Raw genomic sequence first — 17,728 nt, 5'->3', positions numbered from 1 at the left:
TGCCCATCTGGCCAATGCAGTCTTCATAATTTATAATCCAAAGCCTTTGGGCACAAAGACCTATTAACATGCTAATATACCTTCTCATTCTAGCTGCTTTTCAATTAGTAATTATCTATAGACTGAGCCAAGGAGAGGCAATTTTTCCAAGTGATTAGCACGTTGGAAATCACGGTCAGCCTGGTTGCTGATTAACATTCTTTAGTTTTGGCAGTTAGCATTTCTCATTCCAGCAAATTACTCTAGTGGGTTCAGTTGGCAGCTTGGGGCCATGGAAACCCAAACCTATTCAATGGCCAATGACTATTTCAAGAAAATATAATTACTACATTTTAGATATCAGAACTTGATTCACTTGACAAAATATATGAAAACATTTGTTTCAGCTCTCAAAAACATTCTGGGGACAATTACAAAAATGTGAATATAAATGTATATTAGATAATATTGTTGAGTTATTTATCATCTAAGGTGTGACAATGATATGGTATATAAGTCAGATGTTAAAGTATTTACAGGTGGAGGTTCATGATATCTGCAACTTACGTTCAAATGGTGCCGCCACAAATTAGATAAATTGAAAGAAACTGTGGCAAAATGTTAAACATGTTTTCGTTTCAAATAGATCTATTACTTTACCTTCACAAGGAAAGATTTGTACAATAAATGTTCATTTACAGAAAACTATATATTATATATGCCTAAAACACCATATATATAACCAATATTTGGATCAAGTGTCACTCCTTTAGTTTGTCAATGTTTTTCTCCCCTTCTCTCTGAATTGTTAAAAAAATAGGATTTCAAATGAAAAAAATGCAAAACATTCTAAACATATATAATGGCTTCTACATCTTAATATCTGTTGGGCTATAGAGATATCTAAGAAGACAACAATGTTCCCGCCACCAAAGTGTACAGCTGTAGTACATATTCTGATCATGCCATCCCAGCCTTCGGCTGCTTCAAAAATGCCCACTGACACAGATGTGAATGTTTCAGAGGCATCTACCAAGTAGCCACCTAGGCCACTCATAACACCTATTATGCTTTTACTTCAGAATCACCTTCACTTTTATTTGGTGTTAGTCACTCAGGATCAAACAGCAACATGCTTGAAAGCATGGCTTCATACAGCTATAAACATAACCAACTTTATATTCTCTTTTAAAATTCTTTTGAAAACAACATAATTAACTGATTTGAATATAGTGGCAGAGTAATAATGGCACTGAATCTAATCTACTTGCCATAAAAATAAAAGATGTGGATGAGCAGACAAGTATTCCAAATATATTAAACCCCACAGCCCCCAAACAACCATAAGGAGCTTTTATCAAATGTGTTAAAGATGTAATCCCGAACTAAAAGCAACCACTGAGCGATGATTCAAGTAGCAAACATTCATTGAAACATCAGAGTACCATAGTTGACATTTCCATGTGCATTATGAATCCTCCTAATATCTCTTGCTGTTGATAAGACAAGCATGAAGTCATGTCAATGCAATACAATGTTGTAGCTATTTTGAAAACAGCCCATTTCTCATTTAATAGCAAATTAATCAGGCCTAGACACTTTTCAGAGGACTAAATGTCAATAAATAAAATGTAAAATGTCACATTATATATTCATCTGCACCTTTGATGACACTAATTTCTATCCTTTATTTTTTCCTAAAGGAAACTAATTACTAGTAAAGAAATGAGAAATGCATTGTTCTATATTAAAGAAATAGATTTAACAATAATGCCAAGTACTCTATAATTACCTCTATAAAGTTAGAAATTATATACATTTCATTAAGGATGAACTACAAACCCTCATTATAGCCAGTTGTTGGTATACTCAATGCCAACACACACATGAAAATATGCACACACACAAACACATGCGCATACATACACACACAGAGAGAGAGAGAGAGAAACACACACATACTCTAGCCATTTGCAGTTGATTCCAATTTTAAATAGAAATGATGACCTACCCCCTTCCCTCCTCCAAAATAGACCTAGGTTAATGGAAAAGTCAAAATATATAGAATTCCAAAAATATTGTGTCAACATTTAACTAAATGGAATTTAAAAAAAAAAAAAAAGAAACACCACAAAGGTTCTAACCTAAGTCATGCCTGACCTAATAAAATAATAATTAAACCAAATGGGGGGAAAATGTGATTTTTTTTTCTTTGATGTTCATGCAAATCTGTACTTCTAAGAGAATTCTTAGTCTTATAGAACTTTATGTTTATGAATTCTTATGGTATCAGAAATGAGCTCAAAAAGAACAAGGTTAATCAGGACGGAGAATGAAGTATGTGAAAAGAAACTGGAAACAGAGGAGTACAAAATTGGTGAACTCAAGAGAATTGCAGCTCAGTGATTTTTAACATTTAATCCTTTTTATTTTTTAGCACAGAATAATATTCTGACAAATCAAGTGAATGCAAAGATCCAAGATCCATTTTCTTGGATAGGATTTTTATCTCCTGCATTTTCTGAATGATTTCCATTGCTTCTCCTTGCAAAGATCTTCTTTAAAACAAAGCAATCCTCTAAGTTTAAGATGAAATCTCTCAGTATTAAATGCTAATTTATTAGATGGTTGTAAAACTGCAATACCATCAACTCCAGCAATAATGAATCCCCATGGTCTCTCAGTTCACACAGAACTTGACATATAATCTGAAAAAATGAAGAAACATAATCAAATGTCATTGTTAATGACATTCAATTATTCCACCTGTGACCTGAGCTATTATGACTGTTGCCTTACAATTGCAGCTCATCCAGTGGGAAAGCCAACTTCAAACATTATCATATCTTAAAGGTCACTCAGAAAGTATGCAATTATAACAAAATTTTGTGATAGTTATGAAAATGAATTCTTTTTTTATTCTTAGCTCCAGATAATATTTGTTCTTTTAAAAATAAGCCATAGAATATGAGTTAAAGTATTATATTTACAGTATATTTTCCATCTCTCATACATTTTTTAAAAGAAATCAAGAACAAATTTTCCCTGTCCTTTGTCCAACAATTTTTTCTCTTTTCTATGCAGCAGCTGTCATCAGTGACTTTAATCTCCATGGGACCTGCTAGGCATTTGCAGGTACAGAGTCAATTCGTTCCCCACTTCTTGCCCTGCCTCTCACTCCTCTCTTCCCTCTGTCTTCTTGAACTTGGCATGGACATACTCTTAGGCCTCTGGATCACTTCCAATAATAAGGAAAAAAAGAGCAGTGAGTAAAAAAGCAGTTCCCTGTTTTTCATTAGCCTAAACAAAAGAAATTTCCTGATTTTTACTAGTCTAAATCCAAGCTTTACATATAAAAATAAGCAAAACTTGAAAATAAGCTCTACCATTTAATTATATTTAGATCCTCATAACTTCCATTTGTTGAGAGCTTTCCACATGATAAGTACTGTGTTAGGTACTTTACACACATCTCATTTATCTGCTTCTTTCTTTCTCTTGGTTTGATTTTCACATGCAAAAATGCTCACTCGAAGTTACTGTCCATTGAGGAATTGATAAGAAAGAGAGAAATATTAGGATTTCCATGTCCAAATAACCTTAGCATCAATTATTGCAAAACTGTCACTGGTACTTATATATTTGGCTAAGAATTCAAAGGGGGAAAGGGGTGGGAATAGCAGAAGCAGAAGCAGCCCAGGAGTTTCTGGGCCTCCTCTGAGTCCCAAATTACAGGACAGAACAGGAAGAACTCTCGCCATGGTGAGGAGGTTGTAAAGCAAATCTAAACTGCAATGTTGGTCACAGAAGGAAAAGGAACAGATTAGACCAATGACAGATACTGAGTGATGAAGCCTCAGTAGGAAGTTAGAAGAACAAGAGAACTCAGGGTCCTGGAGAAGTGGGAACTGCAGGAGGGGCCCAGATTTTTCTTCGTACAGAATGTCAAGGCCTGCTGCAGGTTTTTATCTGCTTTTTTGAAATAGTTTGACTGTTTTCCCCAATGAGTTGACTGAACTGAGCAATTATTTTATTATAGAGATGGTGAGACAGTTACTGTTAGAATGAGATAGGAATTTTGGCACCTTATTTCCAGAAAAGCAGCACTAACTCTTTAAAAAAATTGTTTTTCATTTGAGAAAGATTAAAAGTAATATATATCGACAAACACAAATGTTAACATAATACTGATGAAAAATAAATTATGTATGCTTTTTTGTACATTCAAAGCACAGAAAAAAATAATGCTATATATTGTTTATAAATGCATTTATATGTATATAAAAGTATTGAAATTGACTGGAGTGACTTCTTTTTTTCTCCAACATTAACTTTTTAACAATGTTTATTTAGCAAAACAATTGTTCAACTTTAGTCAACTATGTTTCTGCGGCTGGGGTCCAGGGAAGGAGGTAAGTAATTGGTTAAATTGTTGTCAGAAATTATTTAGAAAAAGCATCAATAGATAAATATTTTTCTCTTGAGTGTTTTCTTACACATGTGATCCAGTATTCTTTTTTTCTTTTTCCAGTTTATATTCTTGCTTTACCTCCACCTACGAATGATCATAAAATTAGACTCATCAAATGATTAGAATGAGTCCAACTTTCAGGAGAAAGTGATGACTTTCATTCTATTTAACCCTTTTCCAGTGGTTTAGCAAAATCAGACAGATAGACATTGTCCTCTTTCATGTAATTATAACTTGCAACAAGTAGTAGCAGGTAATATGGTGACATAAGCAAATTTATGATACTGTTTACCTATTCCCATTATCTATAACTAAAATTTTTAGTTTAAGCCCAATTAAAAGTAGCATGATTGAACTGTTGATGAGTCAAATTTTACCTGATCTATAAATTAAAATACCTATAAAACATTTTTATGCATAGATTGCTGTAAAGAAATAAAAACAGTGTTCGATATCCTTGGTAGGCCAAGGTTCTATACAAACACACAAAGAAAGCAGTATTTCTAGACATAACTCTTTTAAAAGGGGAGCTTTTTGTTTTTAATGTGTGGGGGATGGGGGTAGTTTTTCAGTTCCACTGGACAAATCAATCAAAACATGCAGATTGATCTGAACACGGAGTCATAGCCTGAATCCAGCATCCATTCTGTGATGCAGAGGAAATTTCTACATTTGTTAAACTACTCTGCCACAGTGTCTTATCTTTCTCAGAGCATCTCTCGGCATCATCACAATCCATCAAAAAAAGTACAGTGACTACATAAATGAAAGTAGCCATTAGAATGAACTATTTCAGAGAGCAATGCCTTGAGGAAAGAACTGTTTGCATTACACACGGCCTTACACTCAGTGGCCTCCCCAGACCACAAAGGGAAGATGGATATTCCTGGTCACAGGAACAGTTTATGAGGCTCCGTACTATAAAGAGACATCTCCAGGGCCTTGTGTATGTACATTGGAAAACTTTGAGATATTTTATGTTACAACATACATATTTCATGTGATAATAAAATAGCTTATTTGTTTCAAAGTATCTTTTTATCCTTGCTTATATAACCAAACAGCTTGATGCTATTGGCTAAATTTTCAAAACTTACTATTCACAGTAGCAGTGGGAACATGCCCAACTTCCACAGATATATAAATCCGATTCGAGAAGCTAAGGACACATTCAGGATGAGTAATGTGACATCCATCTGGGAACACAATGTTGAGGATCGAGGAAACTGTTTAAGGCCCAGTGAGTTTCCTTAGTTTCATATTGTTTCTACAGGGAGATATTATTTTTTTATTTCCAAAAATAGTTAAATTACAAGCCAAAAACTATTCAGTAAATTGAACATACCAACATAAAAAAGCAAGGGACCCTTTGGACAATAGGCAGAAGTAGCACTAAACTAGTAAGGTGAATGGACAAAGTGTTGAAAAATCAGATCTTCAAATAAAAATTTACTTGAATGGCACCAAATGGCATTTTACTACACGACCAATGTAGGCTACTTAAAGACTTGCCAGATCATCTTCATGCTATCTGTTACTGACAGTGCAGTTATTAGTCGGCAGAAACTCCTACTGTAAATTATTTTCTAGAACTAGCATGAGAAAGTCCTAGAGAAATGAGAGTCAATGTTGAGTCTTACAGGATCCCGAAGATTGAAATGTAAATAGTGGGTTGAATATCAAGCAGCACATTATTTCACAGCCAAAATATGACAAGGAAGTGAACTTACGCATCTGTCTTGCCTTGCTTTATTCTAAAGGTAGCCCAAAATGATGTTTAAAAAGAAATGTTCCTGAGTTATAGTGTTGAGTGGATCACTTAAGACAGTGTATTATAAGAAAAGAATAAGAATCTCAAATATTGTTCTATACTATTTGGAGAAAATTGCTTAAGATATTATTAGAGTAACTGCTTAATCAAAATATTTACCCACTTTGATCTGAGGCTATGTCTTCATAATCCAAAAGATTTGAGAATTTGAATTAAGTTTGGTAATTACTAGTTTAATCTACATAGCAATCAAAATTTATAACTCAAACTCTTAGGCTAATTTTTACTACATTAATCATATTAAGATAACAAATAACAGGTCTATTCATTTTCCTTTGGGAAAGACAATTTTATTCTAATATGTGTTCTTGGCCTAGCCTTTTTATGTAAATAATATAAATAAATAATATTTTTATTGATTTTCTATGAATGCTTTCTCAGTTTTTTTTTAGTTTTTATCTAATTATATGGTACAATAATATCTGTTAGCATTGATCTAGGTGAGATGTTTTAAATGAAGCTCACTTACCATTTGATAGATGGACATTCAATAGTGTCATCAAAGCTACAAGAACTTTTAAATTGAAAGAAATAAACTTTTATCCTAATTTTCCATTTGTCATAAACTTTAGGTGGTTAGTGTCTTTCATAGTCTGACATTATTGCACATTACAGGACAATGGAAATGGCTATTTTGCTTTAAAACTGTCCCCTAATCTAACTTGAGCATTGCTTTATTCCACTTACTGAGTATCTCTGTTTAACTATATTTTTTATTTACATTCCTCTTTGATAGCCAAAAGGCACTATGGGAAATAATTTCAGTCACTGTTTCTTGTATCTTTTTTGTTGTTGTTGTTTATAGTTACTTGAGAAAAATACAAAAATATAAGTCAGGTCAAATTATTCCCTGTTTAAAAATCCTCTCACCACTTCTTGTCTCACTCAGACAAAAAAACCAAACTGCTTACAATGGTCTATAGGGTCCTTTACAACTGTCCTACTCTCTCTCTCCTGACCCCCCAACTCCTCTGACCTCATCTCCTACCACCATCCCTTTGGACCCTTTTTGTGGTCTGGAAAGATGCCAAATACATCCTGCCTTAAAGTCTCTGTCTGTGCTGCTCTGTCTGCTGTATGGAGACTAGACCACAAAGAAGCAAGGTAGAAACAGAAAGCAGAAGCGGTGATACTGGAATAATTCAGGTGAAAGATGATGGAACCAGGATGGTAGTGGTGGAAGTGGTAAGAATGGGAAGAAGATAATTGTTCTTTTTATTGTTATTGTTATTTCTAATAATTGTTATTTTTCTTCTTTGAACTTGTCTTTTTTTTTCTTGAGTTGTATTTTATTTTATTATTATACTTTAAGTTCTAGGGTACATGTGCATAACATGCAGGTTTGTTACATATGTATACTTGTGCCATGTTGCTGTGCTGCACCCATCAACTCGTCAGCACCCATCAACTTGTCATTTACATCAGGTATAACTCCCAATGCAATCCCTCCCCCCTCCCCCCTCCCCATGATAGGTCCCGGTGTGTGATGTTCCCCTTCCCGAGTCCAAGTGATCTCATTGTTCAGTTCCCACCTATGAGGGAGAACATGCGGTGTTTGGTTTTCTGTTCTTGTGATAGTTTGCTAAGAATGATGGTTTCCAGCTGCATCCATGTCCCTACAAAGGACACAAACTCATCCTTTTTTATGGCTGCATAGTATTCCATGGTGTATATGTGCCACGTTTTCTTAATCCAGTCTGTCACTGATGGACATTTGGGTTGATTCCAAGTCTTTGCTATTGTGAATAGTGCCGCAATAAACATACGTGTCCATGTGTCTTTATAGCAGCATGATTTATAATCCTTTGGGTATATACCCAGTAATGGGATGGCTGGGTCATATGGTACATCTAGTTCTAGATCCTTGAGGAATCGCCATACTGTTTTCCATAATGGTTGAACTAGTTTACAATCCCACCAACAGTGTAAAAGTGTTCCTATTTCTCCACATCCTCTCCAGCACCTGTTGTTTCCTGACTGTTTAATGATTGCCATTCTAACTGGTGTGAGATGGTATCTCATTGTGGTTTTGATTTGCATTTCTCTGATGGCCAGTGATGAGGAGCATTTTTTCATGTGTCTGTTGGCTGTATGAATGTCTTCTTTTGAGAAATGTCTGTTCATATCCTTTGCCCACTTTTTGATGGGGTTGTTTGTTTTTTTCTTGTAAATTTGTTTGAGTTCTTTGTAGGTTCTGGATATTAGCCCTTTGTCAGATGAGTAGATTGCAAAAATTTTCTCCCATTCTGTAGGTTGCCTGTTCACTCTGATGGTAGTTTCTTTTGCTGTGCAGAAGCTCTTTAGTTTAATGAGATCCCATTTGCCAATTTTGGCTTTTGCTGCCGTTGCTTTTGGTGTTTTAGACATGAAGTCTTTGCCCATGCCTATGTCCTGAATGGTACTACCTAGGTTTTCCTCTAGGGTTTTTATGGTATTAGGTCTAACATTTAAGTCTCTAATCCATCTTGAATTAATTTTCGTATAAGGAGTAAGGAAAGGATCCAGTTTCAGCTTTCTACTTATGGCTAGCCAATTTTCCCAGCACCATTTATTAAATAGGGAATCCTTTCCCCATTTCTTGTTTCTCTCAGGTTTGTCAAAGATCAGATGGCTGTAGATGTGTGGTATTATTTCTGAGGACTCGGTTCTGTTCCATTGGTCTATATCTCTGTTTTGGTACCAGTACCATGCTGTTTTGGTTACTGTAGCCTTGAAGTATAGTTTGAAATCAGGTAGCGTGATGCCTCCAGCTTTGTTCTTTTGACTTAGGATTGTCTTGGAGATGCAGGCTCTTTTTTGGTTCCATATGAACTTTAAAGCAGTTTTTTCCAATTCTGTGAAGAAACTAGTTGGTAGCTTGATGGGGATGGCATTGAATCTATAAATTACCTTGGGCAGTATGACCATTTTCACGATATTGATTCTTCCTATCCATGAGCATGGTATGTTCTTCCATTTGTTTGTGTCCTCTTTTATTTCACTGAGCAGTGGTTTGTAGTTCTCCTTGAAGAAGTCCTTTACATCCCTTGTAAGTTGGATTGCTAGGTATTTTATTCTCTTTGAAGCAATTGTGAATGGAAGTTCATTCATGATTTGGCTCTCTGTTTGTCTGTTACTGGTGTATAAGAATGCTTGTGATTTTTGCACATTAATTTTTAAAATTTAACAAAATTAACATTTTTAAAGAAAAATACTGATAACAACTCCAAGATATATTTGAGTGGAATCTAACAGAAGCTAATGGCCATTTGAAGGAGGTGGAGGAGGGACAGTCCTTTAAAAAGGTTTTCAAGATTTGGTTTGAGCAGCAAGAATCATGCTACCCGTAATCAAAACAGGAAACGCAGAAGACATAACAAGCTTTAAGTGTTATGACATTGAATTCAGGTGCCCACAAAACAGAGCTAACCAAGCACTATCTAGACAGCAGTTGTACTTTTGGGTTGAAGAAAGTGATCTGGGTCTGAAATATAAAGTTCAGGAATCATTAACAGCAAAGTTGTTGTTAAAGCTTTGTGGTAATAACTGAAGAAGAGTGTGGACTCAGAGAAAAGGGAATGACGCCACGAAAGAAGAGCAGCCTGTATGTTGGACAACAACAAGGGGACATAAAAAGAGATGCAGAAGAGAATGGTGTCTCAAAGACTCCAGAATAAAGATGTATTAAAACTCATGACAAAACTGCAATTACTTTTGCACCAACCTAAATACTCAGGAGTACCAAACTTCATATGTACTACCACTATGTCAATTTATTTGACTCAGTGTAAGGGTCCATGCAGCTCTGAGAAAGATGTTTACAAGTGTTTTAAGTCCCTATTTAAAAACAGAACTTAGGTGTAGCAAGTTCCTTTCCATTATAAACTTGATAGACATAAAATTTGAACAAGCCTTTGATACCACCTTAGTATTTGTTTTATAATTTATATAATGCTCTTATTGTCTTATTTTAAGTGTATCCTTATAAAAGCCTTTCTGAACATTATTGGCTATATAATCTATAGTATAATGCCTGCTTTATAATTTAGATCTCCATTTCTATCCTATTAAGCCATCTGCAGTCTTCCTTAATATTCTTACCTTAAACACTGTCACTCTGAGCTTGATTCAGGTCAAGAAAGACTGTGGATGTTTCACCCGTCCAACTCTAAATGCAGAAATAGAAGTCTATGAAAACTTGCTTCGTTTTTATCTATTCCACTGTAAGGGCAAGTTCACACACTGCTGCTTTTTATTTTTTATGCATAAAAAAGTTTATTTGATATAAACTTTCTACTGAAATTTTCCTTTGACTTTAGTAGATATTTAAAACACCCTTTTTCCCAGTCAATCTGTGATTGGTGGGGTATAACAAGAGAAAAGGATGCCCTGGCAAAGAGCCTATTCTCTTATATCATAAAATATATTTATAATAAAAAAGTGATAAAATAGAACAGTTTGAGCTCTTCCCAGTCACTGAATGTTATTCCATCCATACACCTACAAAGCCTCAGTTCTCATCTGTACACCGTAAGGAAGAAATTGACAAGGTAAATTTCTCATTTTCCTAATTTAAGGTGACTGAAGCCCTAGAGTCTCCTATAATTGATGTTCATGGACATTTAGGATTTACACTCTTCAGGAAATAGACAATTCATACATTTTAACACTCAAATCAACCTTGAGTGCCCTTCTATGCCTCTATAAGTAATAACGATGTGATGATCAATTTTGCACATTTTCTTACTGGCATCTTACATGGGCTGTGAAACTTTAATAGGGGTCTATTTCTGAAAATTATGCTATGTTGCTTCAGCTATTCTGATACTCAAGGATTTGGAAAGGTGAATCATTCATTCTGTTGCTTAGAGAGATATTTACAAAGAAAAGGAATCTGAATTTCCTTCCAAATCTAAAATTTTCTTTCAAAATGTGCTTTTGTTGAACATGTTATTGCTTACCAGGTGTCCCCTAAATAATGTCTTCTTTCTTAGAGGATAATTTCAGACTAGCACATTTGCAAGTGACCAACCTTTGTATGAAGAAATTTGTTTCTGTCAGCCAACTATCTCTTCGATCAAATGCAGTTGTGTTCATTTGGCCACACAGTGTTGACTTTCTCAACTATAAAATTGTACCAAAGAATGGACTTTTGTGTTCACCTGCTTCCTTCAGCCTGAAAAAATATATATGTGTATTGCATACACAGCATTAACAGGAAAATGAAACGAATGCACTGACTCTGAAGTATGATCTGCAGACAATCAGCATCACGGAACTTGTGAGAAATGTTCATTCTTGCCCCAGCCCTCAGACCTAGTGAATCATAATATACAGGAGTGGGGCCCAACAATCTGAGGTTTAATAAACCCTCTAAGCAATTCTGATGCAAATAAAACACATGTAAAGCACATTTTTAAAAATGATAATGTAGGGGGAAGTGGAAGGTGAGTCATTTCCAACTAATTAAGTCAAAATTTCTGGGGCTGGGGCCTAGACAATTATTTGTTTTTAAAGCTCCCAGGTAATTCTAATGAACAGCCAGATTTGAGAGCCACTGCTCTAGAGACACCATGTCTCAAGTGGTGAAAACCACTCACCAAATTACTGGTTTTGCAATTTACTAGTTCTATTTATTGAGGTGCTTATTTTATTGCCTTACTAGCTTGAGATGAGATTCTAAGTATTATTTGTATCTCGCCCCCGCAGTGCTTAGCACAATCCCATGCACACACTTTAATGAGAATAGGTTTCAATACTTGATTCACAAAGAACGATTCTACTTGGTTCTTGCATCAAACTTCTGAAATAGGCAGATTATTATTATTTTTTTAAAAATAGGGTTCACAGAGAGTAACTGGCTGACTTTCTCACAACTAATCACAGCAGAACCTTCACCACCAACCCAGATATCTTTCTATCACAAAAGTTTCTCCTTTTCTTCAACTTCCTTTTGGGATGCAATTTCCACACTGCAAGTCTTTCCACTTAAGATTATAGGACCTTCTCCTATCCCATCTCCCTACTACCACTTCAGGGCCCAAATTTATGTCTTTCAAAAGGCACCCCTAGGTTTCAACATTCTCAGCAGCTTCGGAGAGTTAGAGCTATATCCACCCTGCAGAGACATGAGGCATCATTCATTTCAAGTTGTTAAAATGCTGCAAATAAAGAACACAATCTTTACTAAGAAAATTCTCAAAAGGGAGGGAAGTAGGTAATAAAATGAACATGTCTCCGGGTTTATTAAGCTTTACCACCAATAAAAGAAATCATCAAGTGGATGTGACAGTATACTTTTTTCTAAAAGAATTTTCCATGGTTTTAATCAGAGCTTTCAGATGGCTCAACACTTACTGTCATAAAAATGTGGACCCAATAAAGTTATAACCTGAGTAGCATGCAAATATTTCCCCATGAGGGCCATGCACCATCTGCAAGAAAGGCCTGTAAATAATCCTTCTTTTCCTTCCAAATCCAAACGATTATACAGTACACAAGCCTTATTTACAGATGGATCACTGTACACACTCTCATTAGAAGCTTCCGAGTGTTATTTCCTTTTTCCTAGCATCTAAATTTTGAATAATCGGTCTGCGTTCCTCAGAGTGTGGGTGGGCTATGTGAAATATTTTAGGTCTTGATCAAAAGTGTATTCGGGGGGCAGCCTCTGCCCTTGGACAGAACCAGCATCTGTCTCGATTATCAGTGTGCTAAAGAAGTCAATCTTAAGGCATATATTATGTTTTTTCCAGAAGTTGTACAATTCCAAAGACTTTGTAAGTTTTTTTACTGCATTCCCATAATAAAATTTAAACCTTGATAATCCAAATAGGGAACAAAGCTAAAGAAACAGGATTATGTAAGATTATATCTGCATCCTTGATTCAGATAAGAAGATACATTACCATTCAGGAGGGGGAAAATCCATGAACCTGCCAGTGAAGATGTTAATGCTGCAATGTTATATGAAGTCCTCTGGTGTCAGATCACACTCCCTCCTATGACCAAGAAAAGCCACACCTTCTCCCTGATGGTCACCAAATAAGAAAAAGGAAGTGAGCTGGTAAACAAGCAGAAAAGGATATTACAGTAAAACTAAAATTAAAGATTTAAGACAGAAATGATAAGAAGTTGTTAACAGGATAACCCTCATGTAAGGAGCACTGAGAAGAGAAGCTAACATGAAAATGCTTCTTCATAATCAAAATGTAGAGGTTACTAATACAAGATATAGAATCAATAGCCTAAATTCTAATTGTGAATCCACTAATTTGTGTGATCTCTGATAGCTTATTTCACCTTTCTATGCCTCAGTATCTTGATCTGTGAAGTGGGGAATGGTTTCCATGAAAGACGCTTGGCACATAGCACACAGTAATATTTGCTATTATTATTCCTTGAGACCTTCTTTAGACTAAGAAGAGTATAATGTAAAACCTACAGAATAGAAATTGAAGGTGGCTCTTTTGGCTCACCCTAGCTTTAACCTTGTACTCCTAGCCATGGTAATAACAGCTTCCTCTTCAGTAATTCACACCTGTGGCCTCCTTACTTTTCATGACCATCTTCAAATATCTTCAGCTCTTTTCCTCCCTTATGCTTAATACATATGTTGCAAAGACTTTCAAGTCTAAATTATTTTAATTGTACAAGAACTCTATCCTGCAGATTATGCAAGAAAACGAATGAATTTTGCTAATGTAGGGTATAAATATCATATGTAACTTTCAAACCTATAGTAAATCAAGGGCTACTCCATCTGGAAAGACTGCCAGCAGAGATGAGCTGACTTCGCTCATATTTATTTTGTAGAAAAAGTACCCAGGTCAAAATAACTAATATTTGAGATGGACCCAAGAACTACTGAGGTTCAGGACAAGATTTAAATAGCTGGGCTACATCATGTATGTATACACCAAGGCAAGCATCTTCCAAATTCCACTGTGTTATTTATACCCAATATGTTTCCTCTTCTATAATGTTAATCTACTCAGTAAATACTTAAAAATAAAGCTTAAGAGAGGTTCCAAGATGGCTGAATAGGAAGAGCTCCAGTCTACAGCTCCCAGCATGAGCGACACAGAAGACAGGTGATTTCTGCATTTCCAACTGAGCTACCAGGTTCAACTCACTGGGGCTTGTCGGTCAGCGGGTGCAGCCCATGGAGTGCGAGCTGAAGCAGGGCAGGGCATTGCCTCACCTGGGAAGTGCAAGGGGTCAGGGAATTCCCTTTCCTAACCAAGGGAAGCCATGACAGATGGTACCTGGAAAATCGGGACACTCCCACCCTAATACTGCGCTATTCCAATGGTCTTAGCAAACGGCACACCAGGAGATTATATCCCGTGCCTGGCTCAGAGGGTCCCATGCCCATGCAACATCGCTCACTGCTAGCACAGCAGTCTGAGATCAAACCGCAAGGCAGCAGTGAGGCTGGGGGAGGGGCATCTACCATTGCTGAGGGTTGAGTAGGTAAAAAAAGCCACCAGGAAGCTCGAACTGGGTGGACCCCACTGCAGCTCAAGGAGGCCTGCCTGCCTCTGTAGACTCCACCTTTAGGGGCAGGGCATAGCTGAACAAAAGGCAGCAGAAACTTCTGCAGACTTAAACATCCCTGTCTGACAGCTTTGAAGAGAGTAGTGGTTCTCCCAGCACAGAGTTTGAGATTTGAAAACAGACAGACTGCCTCTTCAAGTGGGTCCCTGACCCCTGAGTAGCCTAACTGGGAGACACCTCTCAGTAGGTGCCGACTGACACCACATACAGCTTGGTGCCTCTCTGAGACTAAGCTTCCAGAGGAAGGATGAAGCAGCAACATTTGGCGTTCTGCAATATTTGCTGTTCTGCAGCCTCCACCGGTGATACCCAGGCAAACAGGGTCAGGAGTGGACCTCCAGCAAACTCCAACAGACCTGCAGGTGACAGTCCTGACTGCTAGAAGGAAAACTAACAAACAGAAAGGACATACACACCAAAATCCCATCTGTACGTCACCATCATCAAAGACCAAAGGTAGATAAAAACACAAAGATGGGGAGAAACCAGAGCAGAAAAGCTGAAAATTCTAAAAATCAGAGCGCCTCTTCTCCTCCAAAGGAATGCAGCTCCTTGCCAGCAATAGAACAAAGCTGGATGGAGAATGATTTTGACAAGTTGAGAGAAGAAGGCTTCAGACGAATGGTAATAACAAACTTCTCTGAGCTAAGGGAGGATATTTGAACCCATCACAAAGAAGCTAAAATCCTTGAAAAAAGATTAGATGAATGGCTAACTAGAATAAACAGAGTAGAGAAGACCTTAAATGACCTGACGGAGCTGAAAACCATGACACGAGAACTACGTGACACATGCACAAGTTTCAGTAGCCAATTCAATCAAGTGGAAGAAAGGGTATCAGTGATTGAAGATCAAATGAATGAAATGAAGCGAGAAGTTTAGAGAAAAAAGAGTAAAAAGAAACAAACAAAGCCTCCAAGAAATATGGGACTATGTGAAAAGACCAAATCTATATCTGATTGGTGTACCTGAAATTGACTGGGAGAATGAAACCAAGTTGGAAAACACTTTTCAGGATATTATCCAGGAGAACTTCCCCAATCTAGAAAGGCAGGCCAATATTCAAATTCAGAAAATACAGAGAATGCCACAAACATACTCCTCGAGAAGAGCAACTCCAAGACACATAATTGTTAGATTCACCAAAGTTGAAATTAAGGAAAAAAATGTTAAGGGCAACCAGAGAGAAAGGCCGGGTTACCCACAAAGGGAAGCCTATCAGACTAACAGCGGATCTCTCAGCAGGACCTCTACAAGCAAGAAGAAAGTGGGGGCCAAAATTTGACATTCTTAAAGAAAAGAATTTTCAACCCAGAATTTCATATCCAGCCAAACTAAGCTTCATAAGTGAAGGAGAAATAAAATCCTTTACAGACAAGCAAATGCTGAGAGATTTTGGCACCACCAGCCCTGCCTTACAAGAGCTCCTGAAGGAAGCACTAAACATGGAAAGGAACAACCAGTACCAGCCATTGCAAAAACACGCCAAATTGTAAAGACCATTGATGCTAGGAAGAAACTGCATCAACTAATGAGCAAAATAACCAGCTAACATAATAATGACAGAATAAAATTCACACATAATAATATTAACCTTAAATGTAAATGGGCTAAATGTCCCAATTAAAAGACACAGACTGGCAAATTGTATAAAGAGTCAAGACCCACCAGTTGGCTGTATTCAGGAGGCCCATCTCACATGCAGAGACACACATAGGCTCAAAATAAAAGTATGGAGGAAGATCTACCAAGCAAATGAAAAACAAAAAAAACCAGGGGTTGCAATCCTAGTCACTGATAAAACACACTTTAAACCAACAAAGATCAAAAGAGACAAAGAAGGCCATTACATAATGATAAAGGGATCAATTCAACAAGAAGAGATAATTATCCTAAATATATATGCACCCAATACAGGAGCACCCAGATTCATAAAGCAAGTCTTTAGAGACCTACAAAGATAGTTAGACTCCCACACAATAATAATGGGAGACTTTAACACCCCGCTGTCAACATTAGACAGATCAATGAGACAAAAAGTTAACAAGGATATCCAGGAATTGAACTAGCTCTACACCAAGCAGACCTAACAGACATCTACAAAACTCTCCACCCCAAATCAACAGAATATACATTCTTCTCAGCACCACATCGCACTTATTCCAAAACTGACCACATAGTTGGATGTAAAGCACTCCTCAGCAAATGTAAAAGAACAGAAATTATAACGAACTGTCTCTCAGACCACAGTGCAATCAAACTAGAACTCAGGATTAAGAAACTCACTCAAAACTGCTCAACTACATGGAAACTGAACAACCTACTCCTGCATGACTACTGGGTACTAACGAATTGAAGGCAGAAATAAAGATGTTCTTTGAAACCAATGAGAACAAAGATACAACATACCAGAATTTCTGGGACACATTTAAAGCAGTGTGTAGAGGGAAATTTAAGGCACTAAATGCCCACAAGAGAAAGCAGGAGAGATCTAAAATAGACACCCTAACATCACAATTAAAAGAACTAGAAAAGCAAGAGCAAACACATTCAAAAGCTAGCATAAGGCAAGAAATAACTAAGATCAGAGCAGAACTGAAGGAGACAGAGACACAAAAAAAACCCTTAAAAAAACTGATGAATCCAGGAGCTGGTTTTTTGAAAAGAAAAACAAAATTGATAGACCACTAGCAAGACTAATAAAGAAGAAAAGAGAGAAGAATCAAATAGATGCAATAAAAAATGATAAATGGGATATCACCACTGACCACACAGAAATACACACTACCATCAGAGAATACTATAAGCACCTCTATGCAAATAAATTAGAAAATCTAGAAGAAATGGATAAATTCCTGGACACCTACACCCTTCCAAGACTAAACCAGGAACAAGTTGAATCTTTGAGT

The 17,728-nt window shown here is 36.6% G+C and overlaps 1 protein-coding gene across 1 annotated transcript in view; it reads left to right on the top strand.

Annotated features, from left to right (window-relative positions):
• The window catches only part of LOC139364009 (uncharacterized), a 71,910-nt gene that overhangs the window by 11,018 nt on the left and 43,164 nt on the right, over window positions 1-17,728 (top strand). Inside the window, exons 2-4 of the mRNA XM_071099236.1 lie at window positions 3,067-3,114; window positions 4,333-4,391; window positions 5,557-5,690. Of these exons, the coding sequence (XP_070955337.1) occupies window positions 3,091-3,114; window positions 4,333-4,391; window positions 5,557-5,690 (217 nt within the window). The 5' untranslated portion in view covers window positions 3,067-3,090. The remainder of the gene's footprint in view (window positions 1-3,066; window positions 3,115-4,332; window positions 4,392-5,556; window positions 5,691-17,728) is intronic.

This window comes from Macaca nemestrina, chromosome 7 (genome assembly GCF_043159975.1).
Source record: "Macaca nemestrina isolate mMacNem1 chromosome 7, mMacNem.hap1, whole genome shotgun sequence".
Taxonomy (NCBI): domain Eukaryota; kingdom Metazoa; phylum Chordata; class Mammalia; order Primates; family Cercopithecidae; genus Macaca; species Macaca nemestrina.
The sequence above is the reverse complement of the archived record's forward strand: the minus strand, read 5'-3'. Positions and strand labels throughout refer to the sequence as shown.